This window comes from Oncorhynchus keta, chromosome 28 (genome assembly GCF_023373465.1).
Source record: "Oncorhynchus keta strain PuntledgeMale-10-30-2019 chromosome 28, Oket_V2, whole genome shotgun sequence".
Lineage (NCBI taxonomy): Eukaryota > Metazoa > Chordata > Actinopteri > Salmoniformes > Salmonidae > Oncorhynchus > Oncorhynchus keta.
The window spans coordinates 64,505,039-64,531,576 of record NC_068448.1 but is presented as its reverse complement, the minus strand read 5'-3'; the positions used below and the strand labels follow the sequence as shown (position 1 = coordinate 64,531,576).

The 26,538-nt window shown below is 44.1% G+C and overlaps 1 protein-coding gene across 37 annotated transcripts in view; it reads right to left on the bottom strand.

Annotated features, from left to right (window-relative positions):
- Positions 1-26,538, bottom strand: part of LOC118374629 (trichohyalin-like) — a 127,190-nt gene that overhangs the window by 18,739 nt on the left and 81,913 nt on the right. For 35 of the 37 annotated variants that reach the window (XM_052483559.1, XM_052483560.1, XM_052483563.1 and 32 more), the window contains 5 exons: positions 25,957-26,166; positions 14,618-14,727; positions 14,441-14,515; positions 6,033-6,126; positions 5,544-5,578 (listed from right to left, as the gene is read on the bottom strand). In XM_052483559.1, coding sequence (XP_052339519.1) covers positions 5,544-5,578; positions 6,033-6,126; positions 14,441-14,515; positions 14,618-14,727; positions 25,957-26,166 — 524 coding nt within the window. The remainder of the gene's footprint in view (positions 1-5,543; positions 5,579-6,032; positions 6,127-14,440; positions 14,516-14,617; positions 14,728-25,956; positions 26,167-26,538) is intronic. The other 2 variants (XM_052483583.1, XM_052483564.1) reach the window with 2 other exon arrangements.

The following is a 26,538-nucleotide window of genomic DNA, read 5'->3' as shown; positions in this document are numbered from 1 at the left end:
CTCTCTCCCGTCCCCCTCTCTCTCCGGTCCCCCTCTCTCTCCCGTCTCCCTCTCTCTCTCCTGTCCCCCTCTCTCTCTCCTGTCCCCCTCTCTCTCTCCCGTCCCCCTCTCTCTCTCCCGTCCCCCTCTCTCTCTCCTGTCCCCCTCTCTCTCTCCCGTCCCCCTCTCTCTCTCCTGTCCCCCTCTCTCTCCCGTCCCCCTCTCTCTCTCCTATCTCCCTCTCTCTCTCCCCGTCCTTCTCCCCTCGTTCTTCTCTCTCTCGCTTTCTGGCTCTTTCATTCATCACTCTTTCTTGCTCTCTGTGTCATATCTAGTCATCTTTCCTGCTCACTCTCTGTATCTCTCCACCACTCTATCCCTTCTCCTCTCCCTCCCTCTAATCCTCTTCTGGAATGACTGCGGTGCTAATTAAGAACATGATGGTATTGGTGGTAATTTAACGACCTTCTGGCTCCGCTGAGAGACTGGAGCTGACAGACAGATGTGACACAAGTGCTCCTAGCTGTTTCAGTGCAGCTGGAGGGAGAAGCTCTGTAACACAGAATGAGAGACAGCGACAGAGAGAGAAAGAGAGACAGAGGGAGAGAGACAAAGCCAGATAGCGAGAAAGAGTGGGAGAGAGAGAGAAATATATATTTAAGGCCTAGTTTCACTCTTTCCTCTCATCTTCTCTCTTGCCCTTTTAGACTGAAGAAGAGCTTTCAGGGGTTTTAGTCTCCTTGCTTTTCCCATATCCTTCATATCCTGCATGCTTCATTCTATAGCTAGAGGACTCCTGATATCTCCAGGTGTGATAAGTAGGATTTTTTTTTGTCTTCTTATCTGTTGTTGTCTGGTACTGCATTTTTGCTAGCTAGGGTCACCTACTTTAAGTGCTGCCTGTCTTCCCAGTAGTCTACTTGGTGTGTGAACTGCTGACTGCTCATCATTTGCAGATAGTTGTTGACACATCAACCAGGATCAAGGTGCAGAGCAACTTGTTTTGGTAATCAGTGGCTGTATTGGGGGAGGAGTGGTTTCACTTCTCCTAGGCAATCAGCAATTAGTACAGGGAAGTGTTCTCTCCACCTTTACTAGTTAATTAGCTATTACTGTTAGTTCTTCAGTCTCCCCTTGATTCTCAGCGGCAGCTAAAAGCAGCGGTCATGTTGCAAAACTAAGACTGTCGCCGATACAAAGACTGGTCTGCCGAAAGAGAGGAAGGCTTCACACCACTCTCTCACTATCTTACCTAGTTGTTTACAGATTCTCATTTTGCTCTTTTGTAGCTTTGTCAACTGTGTGTGTTTTCTATACCTGTCCACACCTCTCCCTATCTGCTATACAGACGCTCCCCACTCCTTGGCTGCAACCCTTCTAATTAATGTACCCTGCACGCACAACCCATGTGGAATTCCAGGTCTCTGGCAGCTTTGGGAGTTCATCTCACCCTATGCTGCACTTCAGTCCCTTGACTTTACTGCCCTGACAGAGACATGGATCCCCCCAGAGAACACTGCTACTCCAGCTGCTGTTTCTTCATCTGAATATGTTTTCTCTCATGGTCCGAGAGCATCTGGTTGTCATAGTGATGGCACAGGTCTACTCATTTGTCCTAAGTGGAGATTTTCTATTTTCACCCTCTCTTACCTGTTTCTCCTCATTTGAATTCCATACTGTCACTTGTCCACTCAAGATTAACAGTATGCCCACCAGGTGCCCTTGGCGAGTTCCTCAATTAGTTGGACACCTTGATAAGCTCATTTCCTGACGATGGCTCACCGCTCTTAGTACTTGGCGACTTCAACCTCCCGACGTCTGCCTTCGATTCCTTTCTTTCCACTTCTCACCCTTTCCCAATCCCGTCCCACTCACAAGGCAGGCAATACACTTGGCCTCATCTTTACTAGAGGCTGCTTACTACTAATCTCACTGCAACCCCCCTCCAGGTCTCTGATCAATACTTTACTTTTCTGTCTCCCTTTCCTCCAATCCTAGTCACTCGGCCCCTATGCAGACAGTCATGCGCCATCACAATCTTTGCTCTCTCTCTCTCCCACTACTCCTATTCTATCCTGTAATCTCTCCCTTCTGCTAAATCCTTCTCCCCCCTGTCTCCTGATTCTGCCACTCCTCCCTTTCCGTATCCTATAACTTGCCCTGTCCCCTTTCCTCCCGGCCAGGTCGGCCCTCCCCTCTTGCTCCGTGGCTGAGTGACTCATTGCGAGCATACAGAAGAGGGCTGCGGGCAGCTGAGCGAAAATGGAGGAAAACTAAACTTCTGGAGGACCTATCAACCTTTCACTCCCTACTCTCCCTCTCATCTTCCAATCATCTTCCCATCTCTCTCTCTCTCCCTCTCTCTCCCTCCCACTTTCTACCACTAAATTTCAAGCGTATGCCTCTAGCCCTAGGAAACTCTTTTCCACTTTCTCCCTCCTTAATCCTCTATGCCCTCACTCTCTGCAGACAACTTTGTCAACTCAACCATGACATATGCTACTCATTCACTCAGACCATTTGAGATCACTGGTCTCACTCACACAGAAGTACCCTACGTCTTGACTTCTTTCTCCCTTCTCTCTCCAGATGACATCCTGCGACTAGTGAGGTCTGGCTGCCCGACAACCTGCCTGCTCGACACCATCCCCTTCTGCCTTCGCCACACCATCTCTGGAGACCTTCTCCCATTCCTCACTTGCCTCACCAACTCATCCCTGACCACTGGCTGCATTCCCTCGGACTTCAAAATGGCCCGAGTTGCTCCCCTCAAGAAACCAACCTTCGACTCATCCGACGTAAAAAACTATAGACCTGTATCCCTTTCTTTTCTTTACAAAACACTCGAGCGTGCAGTCTCTGATCAACTTTCTCATTATCTTTCACAGAACAATCATCTTGACCCTAACCAAGACGGATCACTCAACCGAGACTGTTCTTCTCTGTCAAGGACACTGCAAAAGCTGACTCTCTTCTGTTCTCATCCTCCTAGATCTATCCGCTGCCTTCGACACCATGAACCATCAGATCCTCCTCTCAGGGCTGGGCGTCTCAGGCTCTGCACACTCTTGGATTGCATCCTACCTGGCAGGCCACTCCTACCAGGTGAAGTGGAGAGGATCTGAGTCTGCACCACATACTATCACTACCCGTGTCCCCCAGGGCTCGGTTCTAGGCCCTCTTCTCGCTATACACCGAGACACTCAGCTCCATCAAATCCTTACAGTCTCTGCTATCATTGCTATGTGGATGACACTCTACTACTTTCCAGGTGGCGACATCTTTGCGCACCTGGGAGATATCTCAACTTGGATGTCAGAGTGGATGTGGTCAGGGATGAATAGGTGAGGCAAGTGAGGAATGTCGGCCCACCACCTCAAGTTCAACAAGACGGAATTGCTCTTCCTCCCAGGGAAGGCCTGCCTGCTCAAATACCTCCATCACGGTTGACAACTCCAGTGTTCCCCTCCCAGAGTGCAAAGAACCTTGGCGTGACCCTGGACAACACCTTGTCATTCTCTGCAAACATCAAAGCAGTGACCGGCTCCTGCAGGTTCATGCTCTACAACATTCGTAGAGTACGACCCTACCTCACACAGGAAGCGGGTGCAGGTCCTAATCAAGGCACTCGTCCTCTCCCGTCCGGACTACTTCAACTCGCTGTTGGCTTTGCTCCCCGGTTGTGCCATCAAACCCCTGACACTTACCCAGACTACTGCAGCCCACCTGGGTTTCAACCTTCCCAAGTTCTCTCATGTCACCTGGCTCCTCTGCACACTCCACTGGCTTCCAGTCAAAGCTTGCTTCCACTACAAGACCATGGTGCTTGCCTGTGGAGCAGCAAGAGGAACTTCCCCTCTCTCCCTTCAGGCTCAAACCCTACACCCCAACGGTCTGCCACCTCAGATCTCTTGGCCCTTCCACCCCTACGGGAAGGCAGCTTCCGCTCAGCCCAGTCCAAGCTCTTCTTTGTCCTGGCACCCCAATAGTGGAACCAGTTTCTTCCTGAAGCTAGGACAGCAGAGTCCCTGCCAATCTTCCATAAACATCTGAAACCCCGCCTCTTCAATCATCATCTTAAATAACCCCCCCCACTAGCTCTGACTCTACGATTGAGGAAACATGTACTTTCTATTCCTGTGGTATATGGATGTCCCACCTAGTTATCTCAAGATGAATACACTAACTGCTAACTGTAAGTCACTCTGGAAAAGAGAATCTGCTAAATGACTAAAATGTAAAAATATCCTCGCCCCTTGTCCCTTCTCACTCCTCCTCTCCTCACCCCTTCTCCTCTCTTTTCCTCCCCTCTCATGCTTCCTCTTCTCTCCTCATTTTCTGTCAAATCAATAAACATACAGCTTAATGGATGAACTTTATAATCCTGGTGAAAGTATATTGTACTATGTAGCCTATATTACACAGCGCATAGAGGCTGTGTATATAGTAAGCTTTGTAATCATCATGGAATAACCAACGATTAGAGGGATTTCAGAAAATATTTCTAATAACTGACTCCTCACTAGGTTGATCACTGTCATGATTATACCACCGTATCCCTAGAGACCTCCTTCATAATGCATGATCCTAATCATGTGTAGGCCAATAGGTATATGACAGCCATGCAAATATCACTTCTCATATAGCAAGTATTTCGATTCAGATATGCTACGGGGAAATTGTAATAATGACACGAAGGGGTTTTCCCATAATAAGAGACAATAGAAGACAGCTTCATTCACTGCATCTTATCTCAGTCTACATTAATATATTCATCCCATCAAAAACCCACATCTATATGAATCTCTTCTCTCGGCCTCTGTAGCAATTATTCAGAAAGACAAAGAGATGTGATTCACCTTTCTGTCAGGGCCCTTAATAATATCATTAAAATGACTGACAGCTTTGAACTGTGTTTGAAACCAATAGGAGTCCAAACAAATTAGATCAGTTTGGAAATAAAGCCTGTTGGTTCGTTAGAGGACGAGGAGGGGGCGTGGTGGAGGGATGCATCGTTAACAAGGGGGACCCAAGGGGTCAGGTGGGGGGTGATTGGTAGTGTGTGTGTGTAGGTTTGGGGAGGATTGCTTCAGGCAGGTACCTATATTGCCCCCCACAACCATCCCTTCTGTCCATCATTCTTTCATCCTCTTAATGAAACGAATAGATGAACCTCTCCACTACAGATGAAACTTAATCTGACAACAATGAGGACTCTGGTCAGAGACTTATCATTGCTAAAGACTCAGCATGATTTAGTTATTCAGTGTGTGTGTGTGGGTAGGTCACGTCAGACACAGGTGGCATCGCCTGAGGGTCTTTTAATTGGCAGTACACCCCCTCCCCCTAATGTCATTATCCCATTCACAACTTTTCATTGGTAATAACATCATTAACAGCTGCTGGGGAAGAAGCAGCCTGAGTGTATGAAACGCCTGTGTCTGGATGTGATCATGACTACTATGGTGACTGATTGGGAGTATACGTACACACATATATGACCACACACACTCACACACACCGTGTCCAGACAGAGAACAGACACACAGACAGTTGGTACTTACTCCTCCTGCTGTTGACCCCGGTCTTGAACCTGGGCCTACGGAAAAAATGACAAGCTAAATATTCATCTAAGCCGACGATAGTCTTATCGGCGCCACGTCCATGTAGAGTTTTGTTCTATTCTACAATATTCTATACTAATCACTGGTGTTATTCTGATTGAGTTCCAGTCATTAGTTTTGAGGCAGGTTTTTGGTGGCTGTATGCCTCAGGCACTGCTGACATATCAGACAAGAGTGATAGGACTCAGATGCTGTTACCATTGTCTGATCAAAGTATTTGGAAATATGACATATTACAGAGACTAAATGGCATGTGTGGTTAGACCAAAGGCCACTAAAAGAGACAGCCAGAGAGTGGGGGGGTACAAAATATTATACACAAACAACTGTGCATATGTCAACTACAGAAATTCTACATCTTTCTTTCCTCTTTCTTTTTTCTACCTCTTTCTCAGTCTAGAAGATCTCTCTCTTCTTCCTCTCATTTACCTTTAAGCGTTCCATCTCTCTCTCCTTCTCCTCCCCCTCATCTCCCAATTTCCTCAGCTCCTCCTCTAGGGCCCTGTTAGCCTCCTGAAGATGTCTGAGAGAGAGAAACAGAGAGAGAGAGAAACAGAGAGACACAGAAACAGAGAGACACAGAAGCAGAGAGAGAGAGAGAGAGAGAGAGAGAGAGAGAGAGAGAGAGAGAGAGAGAGAGAGAGAGAGAGAAAAAGCAATCCATATAGATTTTTGGATGAGAGGAGAGAGACAGAGAAAGGCAACATAAATGATGGAGATGGAGAGAGGAACACAGTGCACTCAAACCACTGTCTGGCTTTAATGATGTCATTTAGGTGGAATGGCAGGCGAACACGCTGACCCAGACAGACGGACAGACAGACAAGACATAGTGAGAGGACAGAAGGATAAAAGGATAGAGAGGACATAAGCCTAGAGAGGACAGAGGATAGAGAGGATAGAAGGCTAGAGAGGACAGAGGATAGAGAGGACAGAAGGCTAGAGAGGACATAAGGCTAGAGAGAATAGAAGGAGAGAGAGGACAGAAGGATAGAGAGGACAGAAGGATAGAAGAATAGAGAGGACAGATAACAGAAGGATGGAGAGGACAGAAGGATAAAAGCATAGAGATTACAGAAGGATAAAAGGATAGAGATTACAGAAGGATAAAAGGATAGAGATTACAGAAGGATAAAAGGATAGAGAAGACAGAAGGATAAAAGGATAGAGATTACAGAAGGATAAAAGGATAGAGATTACAGCAGGATAAAAGATAGAGATTACAGAAGGATAAAAGGATAGAGATTACAGAAGGATAAAAGGATAGAGAGGACAGAAGGATAAAAGGATAGAGAAGACAGAAGGATAAAAGCATAGAGAGGACAGAAGGATAAAAGGATAGAGATTACAGAAGGATAAAAGGATAGAGAGGACAGAAGGATAAAAGGATAGAGAAGACAGAAGGATAAAAGCATAGAGACGACAGAAGGATAAAAGGATAGAGAGGACAGAAGGATAAAAGGATAGAGAGGACAGAAGGATAAAAGGATAGAGATTACAGAAGGATAAAAGCATAGAGACGACAGAAGGATAAAAGGATAGAGGACAGAAGGATAAAAGGCTAGAGGACAGAAGGATAAAAGCATAGAGACGACAGAAGGATAAAAGGATAGAGATTACAGAAGGATAAAAGGATAGAGAGGACAGAAGGATAAAAGGATAGAGATTACAGAATGATAAAAGGATAGAGAGGACAGAAGGCTAGAGAGGACAGAAGCCTAGAGAGGACAGAGGATAGAGAGGACAGAAGGCTAGAGAGGACAGAGGACAGAAGGCTAGAGAGGACAGAGGATAGAGAGGACAGATTGCTAGAGAGGACATAAGGCTAGAGAGAATAGAAGGAGCGAGAGGACAGAAGGATAGAGGACAGAAGGATAGAAGAATAGAGAGGACAGATAACAGAAGGCTAGAGAGGACAGAAGGATAAAAGGATAAAGGACAGAAGGATACTAGGATAGAGATTACAGAAGGATAAAAGGCTAGAGAGGACAGAAGGATAAAAGGATAGAGATTACAGAAGGATAAAAGGCTAGAGAGGACAGAAGGATAAAAGGATAGAGAGGACAGAAGGATAAAAGGCTCGAGAGGACAGAAGGCTAGAGAGGACAGAATGATAAAAGGCTAGAGAGAACATAAGGCTAGAGAGGACAGCAGGATAGATATTACAGAAGGATACAAGGATAGAGAGGACAGAAGGACAGAGAGGACAGAAAGGAGAGAGATGACAGAAGGATAAAAGGCTAAAGAAGACAGAAGGATAAAAGGTTAGAAAGGACAGAAGGATAAAAGGCTAGAGAGGACAGCAGGATAGATATTACAGAAGGATAGAAGGATAGAGAGGACAGTAGGACAGAGAGAACAGAAAGGATAGAAATGACAGAAGGATAAAAGGATAGAGATGACAGATGGATAAAAGGCTAGAGAGGACAGAAGGCTAGAGAGGACAGAATGATAAAAGGCTAGAGAGAACATAAGGCTAGAGAGGACAGCAGGATAGATATTACAGAAGGATACAAGGATAGAGATGACAGATGACAGATGGATAAAATGAACGATAGAGAGGACAGAAGGATAGAGAGGACAGAAGGATAGAGATTACAGAAGGATAAAAGGATAGAGATTACAGAAGGATAAAAGGATAGAGATTACAGAAGGATAAAAGGATAGAGATTACAGAAGGATAAAAGGATAGAGATTACAGAAGGATAAAAGGATAGAGAGGACAGAAGGATAAAAGGCTAGAGAGGACAGAAGGCTAGAGAGGACAGAATGATAAAGAAGGATACAAGGATAGAGAGAACAGAGAGGACAGAAAGGAGAGAGATGACAGGCTAAAGAAGACAGAAGGACAGCAGGATAGATATTACAGAAGGATACAAGGATAGAGAGGACAGAAGGACAGAGAGGACAGAAAGGAGAGAGATGACAGAAGGATAAAAGGCTAAAGAAGACAGAAGGATAAAAGGTTAGAAAGGACAGAAGGATAAAAGGCTAGAGAGGACAGCAGGATAGATATTACAGAAGGATACAAGGATAGAGAGGACAGTAGGACAGAGAGAACAGAAAGGATAGAAATGACAGAAGGATAAAAGGATAGAGATGACAGATGGATAAAATAAACGATAGAGAGGACAGAAGGATAGAGAGGACAGAAGGATAGAAAGAATAGAGATTACAGAAGGATAAAAGCATAGAGATGACAGAAGGATAAAAGGATAGAGACGACAGAAGGATAAAAGGATAGAGAGGACAGAAGGATAAAAGGATAGAGAGGACAGAAGGACAGAAGGGTAGAGATTACAGAAGGATATAAGGACAGAAGGGTAGAGAGGACGGAAGGACTGAGAGGATAGAAGGATAGAGAGGACGGAAGGACTGAGAGGATAGAAGGATAGAGAGGATAGAAGGATAGAGAGGATAGAAGGATAGAGAGGATAGAAGGACTGAGAGGATAGAAGGATAGAGAGGATAGAAGGATAGAGAGGATAGAAGGATAGAGAGGATAGAAGGACTGAGAGGATAGAAGGATAGAGAGGACGGAAGGACTGATAGGATAGAAGGATAAAGAGGATAGAACGATAGAGAGGACAGAAGGATAAAAGGATAGAGATTACAGAAGGATAAAAGGATAGAGATCACAGAAGGATAAAAGGATAGAGATTACAGAAGGATAAAAGGATAGAGATCACAGAAGGATAAAAGGATAGAGATTACAGAAGGATAAAAGGATAGAGAGGACAGAAGGATAAAAGGATAGAGAGGACAGAAGGATAAAAGGATAGAGAGGACTAGAGAGGACAGAATGATCAAAGGCTAGAGAGAACATAAGGCTAGAGAGGACAGAAGGATAAAAGGCTAGAGAGGACAGCAGGATAGATATTACAGAAGGATACAAGGATAGAGATGACAGATGACAGATGGATAAAATGAACGATAGAGAGGACAGAATGATAGAGAGGACAGAAGGATAGAAAGGACAGAAGCACAGAAGGACAGAGTGGATAGAGATTACAGAAGGATATAAAGACAGAAGGGTAGAGAGGACGGAAGGACTGAGAGGATAGAAGGATAGGACTGAGAGGATAGAAGGATAGTGAGGATAGAAGGACTGAGAGGATAGAAGGATAGAGGATAGAAGGACTGAGAGGATAGAAGGATAGAAGGATAGAGAGGATAGAAGGATAGAGAGGATAGAAGGATAGAGAGGATAGAAGGACTGAGAGGATAGAAGGATAGAGAGGACGGAAGGACTGAGAGGATAGAAGGATCGAGAGGATAGAAGGACTGAGAGGATAGAAGGATAGAGGATAGAAGGACTGAGAGGATAGAAGGATAGTGAGGATAGAAGGATAGAGAGGATAGAAGGATAGAGAGGATAGAAGGATAGAGAGGATAGAAGGACTGAGGGGATAGAAGGATAGAGAGGACGGAAGGACTGAGAGGATAGAAGGATAGAGAGGACGGAAGGACTGAAGGACAGAGGGTAGAAGGATAGAGGACAGAAGGATAGACGACACACACACACACACACACACACACACACACACACACACACACACACACACACACACACACACACACACACACACACAGGAAGAAGGAGAGACATTCTCAGCATGACGGCGGTATGGAGCTACAGGGGGTGGAATGATGGATGACGGGAAGACCACTTTGATCTCTGAAGAACAGTGTCAGTGTGTGTGTGTGTGTTTGCTGACGGCGGGCAGGAAGTAATGTGTGTGTGTCAGGTGTGTGTCTTTCTCTGAGATTCTGAATCAGAAAGGAGTGTGTAACACACACACACCTACGAACGCACACACACACCCACACCAACACCTGCTGTGATCACACATTCCCCCCTGGTGGGAAAGGTGACCTAGTTAGCAGGTGCAGCGTTTAGCTGAGCTGAGTTTCCTGTCTCAGAACATCCAGTCATCTTTAGTAAACAAATTTGCCGCTCAGGGACAACACACACACTCTCAAGGACACACAAACACATACATATGTAATACGTGTACATCATGTGTTTCTGGTAAGGGAGTCCATACCTTGTTATGGGGCTTTATGTCAGTGTTTCTCCATCCTAGTCCTGGGGACCCTAGGGGGTGCAGTTTTGTATTTGCCCTTGCACTAACATTAACACACCTGATTCCTAGGGATGTAACGATTCTCCCATACGCATCGGTCCCTGGTTCAAATGTTTAAGATACTAGTGCATTGGTCAGCAGACCCCAAACCAAATGTAGCGTGCATTTGTCAGAACATCCTATTTAAACGTTACGAATTGCCGGTTACACATTTATTTTTAAATGTTTTATTCTACCTTCTGAAAATACCTCATCTTTTGTGACAACTGATGTGTCCTGTCCTTCAGTGTCGAACTAGGCATGTGTCATTTTGAATGCCAAACAACCCCAGGTAATATCAGTAGCCTGTACTCAAACTGTGCATTGTGCCCAACTTCATGCGCTGACCAACGCGAGGTAGGCGGCATCTTACACATGCTAAAAATGTTTATGTGTTGAGTGCTAGGTTATTATTGTTATCCATGTGCTGAAAATTGTGTTTTACCAGAACAACGTTCATCTGGCAATACCTGCTGAACAGAGCTGACAATAGATTTTATTTTGATTGTTCAGGTTCAATATCAGCAATAGTTGTGGTATATTTCTAAAATATAATTACATAACAAGGACCGAGGTGCACTGCATGGCCCGACGGGAGAAGAGAAGTTCACTCTGTAAAAACATCCAAATGGTCAAAACCATTTGATTTTGAAAGTTATGCTATATATTCAATGGCTATGTCATAGCTCATTTGTAAATAATAAATATTGATACATTACTATCTCAAACACTTAATGTGCAAAAATGCTGTCTTTCCCATTCACCCTCTGAATGGCACATATACATAATCCATGTCTGAATTGTCTCAAGGCTTATAAATCCTTCTTTAACCGGTCTCCTCCCCTTCATCTACACTGACTGAAGTGCATTTAACAGGTGACATCAATAAGGGATCACAGCCTTCACCTGGTTAGTTTGTCAAGGAAAGACCAGGTGTTCCTAATGTTTTGTGCACTCAGTGTAGACACTATAATGATATATAATGTTAAGATAGACAGTATAATGATACAGTTGAAGTTGTAAGTTTACATACACTTAGGTTGGAGTCATTAAAAATCATTGTTCAACCACTCCACACATTTCTTGTTAACAAACTATAGTTTTGGCAAGTCGGTTAGGACGTCTACTTTGTGCATGACACAAGTCATTTTTCCAACAATTGTTTACAGACAGATTATTTCACTTATAATTCACTGTATCCAGTAGGTTTACATACACTAAGTTAACTGTGCCTTTAAACAGCTTGGAAAATTCCAGAAAATTATATCATGGCTTTAGCTTCTGATAGGCTAATTGACATCATTTGAGTCAATTGGAGGTGTACCTGTGGATGTATTTCAAGGCCTACCTTCAAACTTTGCTTGACATCATGGGAAAATCTAAAGAAATCAGCCAAGACCTCAGAAAAAAATTGTAGACCTCCACAAGTCTGGTTCATCCTTGGGTGGCAGCATCATGTTGTGAGGGTGCTTTGCTGCAGGAGGGAATGGTGCACTTCACAAAATAGATGTCTTCATGAGGAAGGAAAAATATGTGGATATATTGAAGCAACATCTCAAGATATCAGTCAGGAAGTTAAAACTTGGTCGCAAATGGGTCTTCCAAATGGACAATGATCCCAAGCATACTTCCAAAGTTGTGGCAAAATGGCTTAAGGACAACAAAGTCAAGGTACTGAAGTGGCCATCACAAAGCCCTGACCTCAATCCTATAGAAAATGTGTGGGCAGAACTGAAAAAGCGTGTGGGAGCAAGGAGGCCTACAAACCTGACTCAGTTACACCAGCTCTGTCAGGAGGAATGGGCCAAAATTCACCCAACTTATTGTGGGAAACTTGTGGAAGGGAACCTGAAACGTTTGACCCAAGTTAAACAATTTAAAGGTAATGCTACCAAACACTCAATTAGTATATGTAAACTTCTGACCCACTGTGAATGTGATGAAAGAAATAAAAGCTGAAATAAATAATTTTCTCTACTACTGACATTTCACATTCTTAAAATAAAGTGGTGCTCCTAACTGACCTAAGACAGAGAATTTTTACTAGAATTAAATGTCAGGAACTGTGAAAAACTGAGTTTAAATGTATTTGGCTAAGGTGTATGTAAACTTGTGACTTCAACTGTATATAATGATAAGATATAGACAGTACAATGATACATAATGAGAAGATAGACAGTATAAGGGGAAAGGGGGATACCTAATCAGTTGTACAACTGAATGCATTCAACTGAAACGTGTCTTCCGCATTTAAATCAATCTCTCTATACATAATGATAAGATAGAGAGTACAATGATATATAATGATAAGATAGAGAGTACAATGATATATAATGATAAGATAGACAGTATAATGATAATATACAGTACAATGATATATACTGATAAGAGAAACAGTATAATGATACATAATGATAAGATAGACAGAATAATAAGAGAGACAGTATGATATATAATAAGATATAATACGATAGACATAATAATGATATCACAGATAGCAAAATGAGATATAATGATAAGATATCATTATATCTCATTATACTGTCTATTTTATCATTATATTTCATACTGTCTAAGATAGAAAGTATAATGATATATAATGATATACAGTGCATTCGGAAAATATTCAGACCCCTTGACTTTTTCCACATTTTGTTACGTTACAGCCTTATTCTAAAATGTATTAAATTATTTGTTTTCCCTCAACAATCTACACACAATACCTCATCATGACGAAGCAAAAACAGGTTTCAGATGTTTTTGTAAAAATGTATAAATGTCCATAAGTATTCAGGCCCTTTACTCAGTACTTTGTTGAAGCACCATTGGCATCAATTACAGCCTCTAGTCTTCTTGGGTATGATGCTACACTCTTGGCACACCTGTATTTGGGGAGTTTCCCCCATTCTTCTCTGCAGATCCTCTCAAGCTCTATCAGTTTGGAGGGGAGCGTCACTGCACAGCTATTTTCTGGTCTGTCCAGAGATGTTCGATGTGGTTCAAGTCCGGGCTCTGGCTGGGCCACTCAAGGACATTCAGAGACTTGTCCCGAAGCCACTCTTGCATTGTCTTGGCTGTGTGCTTAGGGTCGTTGTCCTGTTGGAAGGTGAACTTTCGCCTCAGTCTGAGGTCCTGAGCGCTCTGGAGCAGGTTTTAATTAAGGATCTCTCTGTACTATGCTCCATTAATCTTTCCCTCGATCCTGACTAGTTTCCCAGTCCCTGCCGCTGAGAAACATCCCTGCAGCATGATGCTGCTGCCACCATGCTTCACCGTAGGGATGGTGCCAGGTTTCCTCCAGACGTGACGCTTGGCATTCAGGCTAAAGAGTTCAATCTTGGTTTCATCAGACCAGATAATCTTGTTTCTCATTATCTGAGTCCTTTAGGTGCCTTTTGGCAAACTCCAACTGGCTGTTGGAGTGTGCAAAGCCAAGAGTGTGCAAAGCTGTCATCAAGGAAAGGGGTGGCTATTTGAAGAATCTCAAATATAAAATATATTTGGATTTGTTTAACACTTTTTTGGTTACTACATGATTCCATATGTGTTATTTCATAGTTTTGATGTATTCACTATTATTCTACAATGTATAAAATAGTATAAAATAAAGAAAAACCCTTGAATGGGTAGCTTTGACCGGTAGTGTATATAACGGCAAGATAGACAGTATAATGATAAGTACGGTATACAGTATGTGAATGATGTACTCACTGTTTCTCCTCACTGATGATGAGCAGCACCTTGTTCTGACCTCTGATCTTAGCAGCTAGACTCTCACTGGCAACCCTGACACACACACACAGAGATGCATCATACTGGGCTGGCAATCAGAGAGTGTGTGTGGGTGTTTCCTACTATGTATCTGCTATGTGTTGGTGTCCTACCCACCTTTGCTCTTTGACCCAGCGGTTGACGTTGGCCATGACCCCCTGGCTCTCCTGGCGGAGGTGCACGTTGTCAGAGTACGCCCCCTCCACCTCCAACCGCAGTGTGTCCAGCTATAACACACACACACAGCCTTGTACAGCTAACCTTGTGGGGACACACAATTCAGTCCCATTCAAAATCCTCTTTTCCCTAACCCCTAACCCATACTCTTACCCTAACCTTAGCCCAAAAACTAACCTTAATCCTAACCCTAAACCTAGCTCCTAACCCTAACCCTTAACGTAATTCTAACGCTTACAGAGATATGACCTTTATACATGACACCCCACAGACAACTCAAATGTGTTTGGGAATCTGTTAAGAAATCAACGGTTGGATTGTTGATCGATTTTCCTAAACTTTTAAGGGTCTAATTAAAGATCTTGGTTGAGTTTCAAACAAAAACATAGCTTCACAGCACCAGTACAGACTTGACGGAGATAAAAACAGAGCTCCACAGCACCAGTACAGACTTGACGGAGATAAAAACAGAGCTTCACAGCACCAGTACAGACTTGACGGAGATAAAAACAGAGCTCCACAGCACCAGTACAGACTTGACGGAGATAAAAACAGAGCTTCACAGCACCAGTACAGACTTGACGGAGATAAAAACAGAGCTTCACAGCACCAGTACAGACTTGACGGAGATAAAAACAGAGCTTCACAGCACCAGTACAGACTTGACGGAGATAAAAACAGAGCTCCACAGCACCAGTACAGTCTTGACAGAGATAAAAACAGAGCTCTACAGCACCAGTACAGACTTGACAGAGATAAAAACAGAGCTCCACAGCACCAGTACAGACTTGACAGAGATAAAAACAGAGCTCCACAGCACCAGTACAGACTTGGCGGAGATAAAAACAGAGCTCCACAGCACCAGTACAGACTTGGCGGAGATAAAAACAGAGCTTCACAGCACCAGTACAGACTTGACGGAGATAAAAACAGAGCTCCACAGCACCAGTACAGACTTGACGGAGATAAAAACAGAGCTCCACAGCACCAGTACAGACTTGACGGAGATAAAAACAGAGCTCCACAGCACCAGTACAGACTTGACGGAGATAAAAACAGAGCTCCACAGCACCAGTACAGACTTGACAGAGATAAAAACAGAGCTCCACAGCACCAGTACAGACTTGACGGAGATAAAAACAGAGCTCCACAGCACCAGTACAGACTTGACGGAGATAAAAACAGAGCTCTACAGCACCAGTACAGACTTGACGGAGATAAAAACAGAGCTCTACAGCACCAGTACAGACTTGACAGAGATAAAAACAGAGCTCCACAGCACCAGTACAGACTTGACAGAGATAAAAACAGAGCTCCACAGCACCAGTACAGACTTGACGGAGATAAAAACAGAGCTCCACAGCACCAGTACAGACTTGACGGAGATAAAAACAGAGCTCTACAGCACCAGTACAGACTTGACAGAGATAAAAACAGAGCTCCACAGCACCAGTACAGACTTGACGGAGATAAAAACAGAGCTCCACAGCACCAGTACAGACTTGACGGAGATAAAAACAGAGCTCCACAGCACCAGTACAGACTTGACGGAGATAAAAACAGAGCTCCACAGCACCAGTACAGACTTGACGGAGATAAAAACAGAGCTCCACAGCACCAGTACAGACTTGACGGAGATAAAAACAGAGCTCCACAGCACCAGTACAGACTTGACGGAGATAAAAACAGAGCTCCACAGCACCAGTACAGACTTGACGGACATAAAAACAGAGCTCCACAGCACCAGTACAGTCTTGACAGAGATAAAAACAGAGCTCTACAGCACCAGTACAGACTTGACGGAGATAAAAACAGAGCTCTACAGCACCAGTACAGACTTGACGGAGATAAAAACAGAGCTTCACAGCACCAGTACAGACTTGACGGAGATAAAAACAGAGCTTCACAGCACCAGTACAGACTTGACGGAGATAAAAACAGAGCTCCACAGCACCAGTACAGACTTGACAGAGATAAAAACAGAGCTCTACAGCACCAGTACAGACTTGACAGAGATAAAAACAGAGCTTCACAGCACCAGTACAGACTTGACGGAGATAAAAACAGAGCTCCACAGCACCAGTACAGACTTGACGGACATAAAAACAGACCTCCACAGCACCAGTACAGACTTGACAGAGATAAAAACAGAGCTCTACAGCACCAGTACAGACTTGACGGGGATAAAAACAGAGCTCCACAGCACCAGTACAGACTTGACGGACATAAAAACAGAGCTCCACAGCACCAGTACAGACTTGACAGAGATAAAAACAGAGCTCCACAGCACCAGTACAGACTTGACGGAGATAAAAACAGAGCTCCACAGCACCAGTACAGACTTGACGGAGATAAAAACAGAGCTTCACAGCACCAGTACAGACTTGACGGAGATAATAAAACAGAGCTTCACAGCACCAGTACAGACTTGACGGAGATAAAAACAGAGCTCCACAGCACCAGTACAGACTTGACGGAGATAAAAACAGAGCTCCACAGCACCAGTACAGACTTGACGGAGATAAAAACAGAGCTTCACAGCACCAGTACAGACTTGACGGAGATAAAAACAGAGCTCCACGGCACCAGTACAGACTTGACGGAGATAAAAACAGAGCTCCACAGCACCAGTACAGACTTGGCGGAGATAAAAACAGAGCTTCACAGCACCAGTACAGACTTGACGGAGATAAAAACAGAGCTTCACAGCACCAGTACAGACTTGACGGAGATAAAACAGAGCTTCACAGCACCAGTACAGACTTGACGGAGATAAAAACAGAGCTTCACAGCACCAGTACAGACTTGACGGAGATAAAAACAGAGCTTCACAGCACCGGTACAGACTTGACGGAGATAAAAACAGAGCTCCACAGCACCAGTACAGACTTGGCGGAGATAAAAACAGAGCTCCACAGCACCAGTACAGACTTGGCGGAGATAAAAACAGAGCTTCACAGCACCAGTACAGACTTGACGGAGATAAAAACAGAGCTCCACAGCACCAGTACAGACTTGACGGAGATAAAAACAGAGCTTCACAGCACCAGTACAGACTTGACGGAGATAAAAACAGAGCTCTACAGCACCAGTACAGACTTGACAGAGATAAAAACAGAGCTCCACAGCACCAGTACAGACTTGACAGAGATAAAAACAGAGCTCCACAGCACCAGTACAGACTTGACGGAGATAAAAACAGAGCTCCACAGCACCAGTACAGACTTGACGGAGATAAAAACAGAGCTCTACAGCACCAGTACAGACTTGACGGAGATAAAAACAGAGCTCTACAGCACCAGTACAGACTTGACAGAGATAAAACAGAGCTCCACAGCACCAGTACAGACTTGACAGAGATAAAAACAGAGCTCCACAGCACCAGTACAGACTTGACGGAGATAAAAACAGAGCTCCACAGCACCAGTACAGACTTGACGGAGATAAAAACAGAGCTCTACAGCACCAGTACAGACTTGACAGAGATAAAAACAGAGCTCCACAGCACCAGTACAGACTTGACAGAGATAAAAACAGAGCTCCACAGCACCAGTACAGACTTGACGGAGATAAAAACAGAGCTCCACAGCACCAGTACAGACTAAGATAAAAACAGAGCTCCACAGCACCAGTACAGACTTGACGGAGATAAAAACAGAGCTCCACAGCACCAGTACAGACTTGACGGAGATAAAAACAGAGCTCCACAGCACCAGTACAGACTTGACGGAGATAAAAACAGAGCTCCACAGCACCAGTACAGACTTGACGGACATAAAACAGAGCTCCACAGCACCAGTACAGTCTTGACAGAGATAAAAACAGAGCTCTACAGCACCAGTACAGACTTGACGGAGATAAAAACAGAGCTCTACAGCACCAGTACAGACTTGACGGAGATAAAAACAGAGCTTCACAGCACCAGTACAGACTTGACGGAGATAAAAACAGAGCTTCACAGCACCAGTACAGACTTGACGGAGATAAAAACAGAGCTCCACAGCACCAGTACAGACTTGACAGAGATAAAAACAGAGCTCTACAGCACCAGTACAGACTTGACAGAGATAAAAACAGAGCTTCACAGCACCAGTACAGACTTGACGGAGATAAAAACAGAGCTCCACAGCACCAGTACAGACTTGACGGACATAAAAACAGACCTCCACAGCACCAGTACAGACTTGACAGAGATAAAAACAGAGCTCTACAGCACCAGTACAGACTTGACGGGGATAAAAACAGAGCTCCACAGCACCAGTACAGACTTGACGGACATAAAAACAGAGCTCCACAGCACCAGTACAGACTTGACAGAGATAAAAACAGAGCTCCACAGCACCAGTACAGACTTGACGGAGATAAAAACAGAGCTCCACAGCACCAGTACAGACTTGACGGAGATAAAAACAGAGCTTCACAGCACCAGTACAGACTTGACGGAGATAATAAAACAGAGCTTCACAGCACCAGTACAGACTTGACGGAGATAAAAACAGAGCTCCACAGCACCAGTACAGACTTGACGGAGATAAAAACAGAGCTCCACAGCACCAGTACAGACTTGACGGAGATAAAAACAGAGCTCCACAGCACCAGTACAGACTTGACGGAGATAAAAACAGAGCTTCACAGCACCAGTACAGACTTGACGGAGATAAAAACAGAGCTCCACGGCACCAGTACAGACTTGACGGAGATAAAAACAGAGCTCCACAGCACCAGTACAGACTTGGCGGAGATAAAAACAGAGCTTCACAGCACCAGTACAGACTTGACGGAGATAAAAACAGAGCTTCACAGCACCAGTACAGACTTGACGGAGATAAAAACAGAGCTTCACAGCACCAGTACAGACTTGACGGAGATAAAACAGAGCTTCACAGCACCAGTACAGACTTGACGGAGATAAAAACAGAGCTTCACAGCACCGGTACAGACTTGACGGAGATAAAAACAGAGCTCCACAGCACCAGTACAGACTTGGCGGAGATAAAAACAGAGCTCCACAGCACCAGTACAGACTTGGCGGAGATAAAAACAGAGCTTCACAGCACCAGTACAGACTTGACGGAGATAAAACAGAGCTCCACAGCACCAGTACAGACTTGACGGAGATAAAAACAGAGCTTCACAGCACCAGTACAGACTTGACGGAGATAAAAACAGAGCTCTACAGCACCAGTACAGACTTGACAGAGATAAAAACAGAGCTCCACAGCACCAGTACAGACTTGACAGAGATAAAAACAGAGCTCCACAGCACCAGTACAGACTTGACGGAGATAAAAACAGAGCTCCACAGCACCAGTACAGACTTGACGGAGATAAAAACAGAGCTCTACAGCACCAGTACAGACTTGACGGAGATAAAAACAGAGCTCTACAGCACCAGTACAGACTTGACAGAGATAAAAACAGAGCTCCACAGCACCAGTACAGACTTGACAGAGATAAAAACAGAGCTCCACAGCACCAGTACAGACTTGACGGAGATAAAAACAGAGCTCCACAGCACCAGTACAGACTTGACGGAGATAAAAACAGAGCTCTACAGCACCAGTACAGACTTGACAGAGATAAAAACAGAGCTCCACAGCACCAGTACAGACTTGACAGAGATAAAAACAGAGCTCCACAGCACCAGTACAGACTTGACGGAGATAAAAACAGAGCTCCACAGCACCAGTACAGACTTGACGGAGATAAAAACAGAGCTCCACAGCACCAGTACAGACTTGACGGAGATAAAAACAGAGCTCCACAGCACCAGTACAGACTTGACGGAGATAAAAACAGAGCTCCACAGCACCAGTACAGACTTGACGGAGATAAAAACAGAGCTCCACAGCACCAGTACAGACTTGACGGACATAAAAACAGAGCTCCACAGCACCAGTACAGTCTTGACAGAGATAAAAACAGAGCTCTACAGCACCAGTACAGACTTGACGGAGATAAAAACAGAGCTCTACAGCACCAGTACAGACTTGACGGAGATAAAAACAGAGCTTCACAGCACCAGTACAGACTTGACGGAGATAAAAACAGAGCTTCACAGCACCAGTACAGACTTGACGGAGATAAAAACAGAGCTCCACAGCACCAGTACAGACTTGACAGAGATAAAAACAGAGCTCTACAGCACCAGTACAGACTTGACAGAGATAAAAACAGAGCTTCACAGCACCAGTACAGACTTGACGGAGATAAAAACAGAGCTCCACAGCACCAGTACAGACTTGACGGACATAAAAACAGACCTCCACAGCACCAGTACAGACTTGACAGAGATAAAAACAGAGCTCTACAGCACCAGTACAGACTTGACGGGGATAAAAACAGAGCTCCACAGCACCAGTACAGACTTGACGGACATAAAAACAGAGCTCCACAGCACCAGTACAGACTTGACAGAGATAAAAACAGAGCTCCACAGCACCAGTACAGACTTGACGGAGATAAAAACAGAGCTCCACAGCACCAGTACAGACTTGACGGAGATAAAAACAGAGCTTCACAGCACCAGTACAGACTTGACGGAGATAATAAAACAGAGCTTCACAGCACCAGTACAGACTTGACGGAGATAAAAACAGAGCTCCACAGCACCAGTACAGACTTGACGGAGATAAAAACAGAGCTCCACAGCACCAGTACAGACTTGACGGAGATAAAAACAGAGCTTCACAGCACCAGTACAGACTTGACGGAGATAAAAACAGAGCTCCACGGCACCAGTACAGACTTGACGGAGATAAAAACAGAGCTCCACAGCACCAGTACAGACTTGGCGGAGATAAAAACAGAGCTTCACAGCACCAGTACAGACTTGACGGAGATAAAAACAGAGCTTCACAGCACCAGTACAGACTTGACGGAGATAAAAACAGAGCTTCACAGCACCAGTACAGACTTGACGGAGATAAAAACAGAGCTTCACAGCACCAGTACAGACTTGACGGAGATAAAAACAGAGCTTCACAGCACCGGTACAGACTTGACGGAGATAAAAACAGAGCTTCACAGCACCGGTACAGACTTGACGGAGATAAAAACAGAGCTTCACAGCACCAGTACAGACTTGACGGAGATAAAAACAGAGCTTCACAGCACCAGTACAGACTTGACGGAGATAAAAACAGAGCTCTACAGCACCAGTACAGACTTGACGGAGATAAAAACAGAGCTTCACAGCACCAGTACAGACTTGACGGAGATAAAAACAGAGCTTCACAGCACCAGTACAGACTTGACGGAGATAAAAACAGAGCTTCAACTGAATAACAGGTTGAGTTCTCAGCCTTTCACAGGTGTCAGATTGAAATGTCCTTGAGGTCAGCTCACCCAGTGTTTCACGTTATCAGAATATTTGGCTTTAGTTGTACAACTTATGTCAGAAACACATGTTAAATTCTCATGGCTCGCTAACTTGTGCATGTATAAGGAAGGGGACTGTGCCTATAGAATACATCATGTCTAAAAGATTTATCATTTCAGAATAAGTGGTGCTGTAGGTCTGCTGATGTTGCTATACTGTGTGTCTGGAGCAAGGAGTCAGGGAGAGAGTGGAGGGGTCAGAGAGAATGACATCACTCAACAGGGTCACAGTGAAGGGGGAGAGAGAAAGGTGAGAGAGATTCAGATTGAAAGCCAAGGGACTGAAGCAAGAGAGACGACACACAAACAGACGAGCGGTCAGACCACCACCACCCCTGACATCCTGACTGAGCTGAAGGAGATGAGACATGGTGGTGGAACAGAGAGTGGAGTTGACTGTCACCAAGACTGAACTGAATAACATTGAGTCCAGACTGAAGGACAGTGAAGACATGGTAGAAGAGCCACGATTTGAGCTTATCAAATATCAATTAAACAAGTAAACCGTGTGAGACTGAAGCCTTAGACTCTTGTGTTTTCTTCCTGTGTTCACAGACAAAAGTGGTCTCTCTGCTGCTTTGACTCGTTCAGGAGGGGTAGGACCCTTCAATACTGACACCACACTGATCTACAATAAAGTCTTCACCAACACTGGCAGGGCCTATGACACAACTACAAGTACTGACCACACTAATCCAACACACACTGAATCAAGCTACAGTCCAGTGTTACTAACTGTGTCTGAGAGATGGGCAGTGATGATCACTTCCTGCTTCTCCTCTGATACCGGTATCATCACAGCACCAGTGAGAGGAGTCTACTACTTCAGGTTCACCGCCTTTGAAAACCGCACTGGGAAAGCCATGGCTGTTTACCCTTACCACAATGACAAGAGACAGATGTTTAATAATGACACCAATGATCAGTATTATGAGTACATATCTAATGCTTTGTCTCTAGAGCTGGATGAGGGAGATGTGGTCTACATGCGTCTCTCTGCAGGCCGTGGTCTCTGGGATAATAGTAATAACCACAACACCTTCAGTGGCTTCCTGCTCTTCCCTGTGTGAATACAGCAATGATGTAATGCTGTAATGAACTAAACTTTCTGATGTGAACCGTTCTGGGGTTAAACACCCCAATGTTCCTCTCTAACCAATAAATAAGCATTACAAAAGCCAGATGACTCTCTCTTGTATTGTTGATATTTTAGTATCAGCAACATCAAGTGATGACAATTCTAACTGCTGCATCCTGATGATAGTAATGCCATTATCATTCAGTAGTGAATACAGCAGCGCCTCTTCAACCTCAGGAGGCTGAAGAAATTCGGCTTGTCACCAAAAGCACTCACAAACTTCTACAGATGCACAATCGAGAGCATCCTGTTGGGCTGTATCACCGCCTGGTACGGCAACTGCTCCGCCTACAACCGTAAGGCTCTCCAGAGGGTAGTGAGGTCTGCACAACGCATCACCGGGGGCAAACTACCTGCCCTCCAGGACACCTACACCACCCGATGTCACAGGAAGGCCATAAAGATCATCAAGGACAGCAACCACCCGAGCCACTGCCTGTTCACCCCGCTATCATCCAGAAGGCGAGGTCAGTACAGGTGCATCAAAGCTGGGACCGAGAGACTGAAAAACAGCTTCTATCTCAAGGCCATCAGACTGTTAAACAGCCACCACTAACATTGAGAGGCTGCTGCCAACACACTGACTCAACTCCAGCCACTTTAATAATGGGAATTGATGGGAAATTATGTAAAATATATCACGAGCCACTTTAAACAATGCTACCTAATATAATGTTTACATACCCTACATTATTCATCTCATATGTATACGTATATACTGTACTCTATCATCTACTGCATCCTTATGTAATACATGTATCACTAGCCACTTTAACTATGCCACTTTGTTTATATACTCATCTCATATGTATATACTGCACTCAAGACCATCTACTGTATCTTGCCTATGCCGCTCTGTACCATCACTCATTCATATATCTTTATGTACAGTGCCTTGCGAAAGTATTCGGCCCCCTTGAACTTTGCGACCTTTTGCCACATTTCAGCCTTCAAACATAAATATATAAAACTGTATTTTTTTGTGAAGAATCAACAACAAGTGGGACACAATCATGAAGTGGAACAACATTTATTGGGCGTGCAAAATTATTCAGCCCCTTTACTTTCAGTGCAGCAAACTCTCTCCAGAACTTCAGTGAGGATCTCTGAATGATCCAATGTTGACCTAAATGACAAATGATGATAAATACAATCCACCTGTGTGTAATCAAGTCTCCGTATCAATGCACCTGCACTGTGATAGTCTCAGAGGTCCGTTAAAAGCGCAGAGAGCATCATGAAGAACAAGGAACACACCAGGCAGGTCCGAGATACTGTTGTGAAGAAGTTTAAAGCCGGATTTGGATACAAAAAGATTTCCCAAGCTTTAAACATCCCAAGGAGCACTGTGTAAGCGATAATATTGAAATGGAAGGAATATCAGACCACTGCAAATCTACCAAGACCTGGCCGTCCCTCTAAACTTTCAGCTCATATAAGGAGAAGACTGATCAGAGATGAAGCCAAGAGGCCCATGATCACTCTGGATGAACTGCAGAGATCTACAGCTGAGGTGGGAGACTGTCCATAGGACAACAATCAGTCGTATATTGCACAAATCTGGCCTTTATGGAAGAGTGGCAAGAAGAAAGCCATTTCTTAAAGATATCCATAAAAAGTGTCATTTAAAGTTTGCCACAAGCCACCTGGGAGACACACCAAACATGTGGAAGAAGGTGCTCTGGTCAGATGAAACCAAAATTGAACTTTTTGGCAACAATGCAAAATGTTATGTTTGGCGTAAAAGCAATGCAGCTCATCACCCTGAACACACCGTCCCCACTGTCAAACATGGTGGTGGCAGCATCATGGTTTGGGCCTGCTTTTCTTCAGCAGGGACAGGGAAGATGGTTAAAATTGATGGGAAGATGGACGGAGCCAAATACAGGACCATTCTGGAAGAAAACCTGATGGCGTCTGCAAAAGACCTGAGACTGGGACAGAGATTTGTCTTCCAACAAGACAATGATCCAAAACATAAAGCAAAATCTACAATGGAATGGTTCAAAAATAAACATATCCAGGTGTTAGATTGGCCAAGTCAAAGTCCAGACCTGAATCCAATCGAGAATCTGTGGAAACAACTGAAAACTGCTGTTCACAAATGCTCTCCATCCAACCTCACTGAGCTCGAGCTGTTTTGCAAGGAGGAATGGGAAAAAATGTCAGTCTCTCGATGTGCAAAACTGATAGAGACATACCCCAAACGACTTACAGCTGTAATCGCAGCAAAAGGTGGCGCTACAAAGTATTATCTTAAGGGGGCTGAATAATTTTGCACGCCCAATTTTTCAGTTTTTGATTGGTTAAAAAAGTTTGAAATATCCAATAAATGTCGTTCCACTTCATGATTGTGTCCCACTTGTTGTTGATTCTTCACAAAAAAATACAGTTTTATATCTTTATGTTTGAAGCCTGAAATGTGGCAAAAGGTCGCAAAGTTCAAGGGGGCCGAATACTTTCGCAAGGCACTGTACATATTCTTTATCCCCTTACACTTGTGTCTATAAGGTAGTAGTTTTGGAATTGTTAGCTAGATTACTTGTTGGTTATTACTGCATTGTCGGAACTAGAAGCACAAGCATTTCGCTACACTCGCACTATTTGTAGTATATCATTCATTATACAAATAATTGATTGGACTTCAATAGCGCTTTTTCTAGACACGTAAAGGGGGAAGCTCACCTCATTCAACACCAATGAAGGACAGTATTATTAAATAGAGTAAATATGTTAAATGAAATGGTGAATATTGTCTCACCTCCTGCACCTTGCTGCTGTACTTCTCCTGTAGCGTCTCTGACTCTGTCCTCAGTACGACCAGACACTCCTCCTGATTGGCTAGCCGCTGGACGTCGTCTTGGCCACGGCTCTCTGACCTCAGCAGCTGAGTGGTCAACGAGCTGTACTTCTCCTCCAAAGTCCTCACCTGATTGGTCAATGAGTTGTTCTCCTCCTCCAATGTCTTCACCTGTGGAAGGAGGGCGAGATAAGCAATGTCAGGGTTGTGTTCATATTGGCAACACAAACAAAATGTCTGATGTTGAACTTGCACCTCCCTGTTTTGCTCTGCTTTAAAGCATGTCCCCTGTTTTTCTCTCTTAAATCCTTTTTTTAACATGTTATAGTTTATTTACATATCCTCTCCTTCTTTCGTGTGTGTGTACAGCACTGTCCTTCCCTAACAGAACCAGAGATATGGATAAAATGACCCGATGTTTGTGTCTCCGCCCTAACAACATTTTTTCAGTTGAATCCACCTGAAAAGACAGAACAAATAATACAACAAATATTGTGGTTAAACTCAAATATACTAATTTATTTTAAAAAATAAATAAAAAAA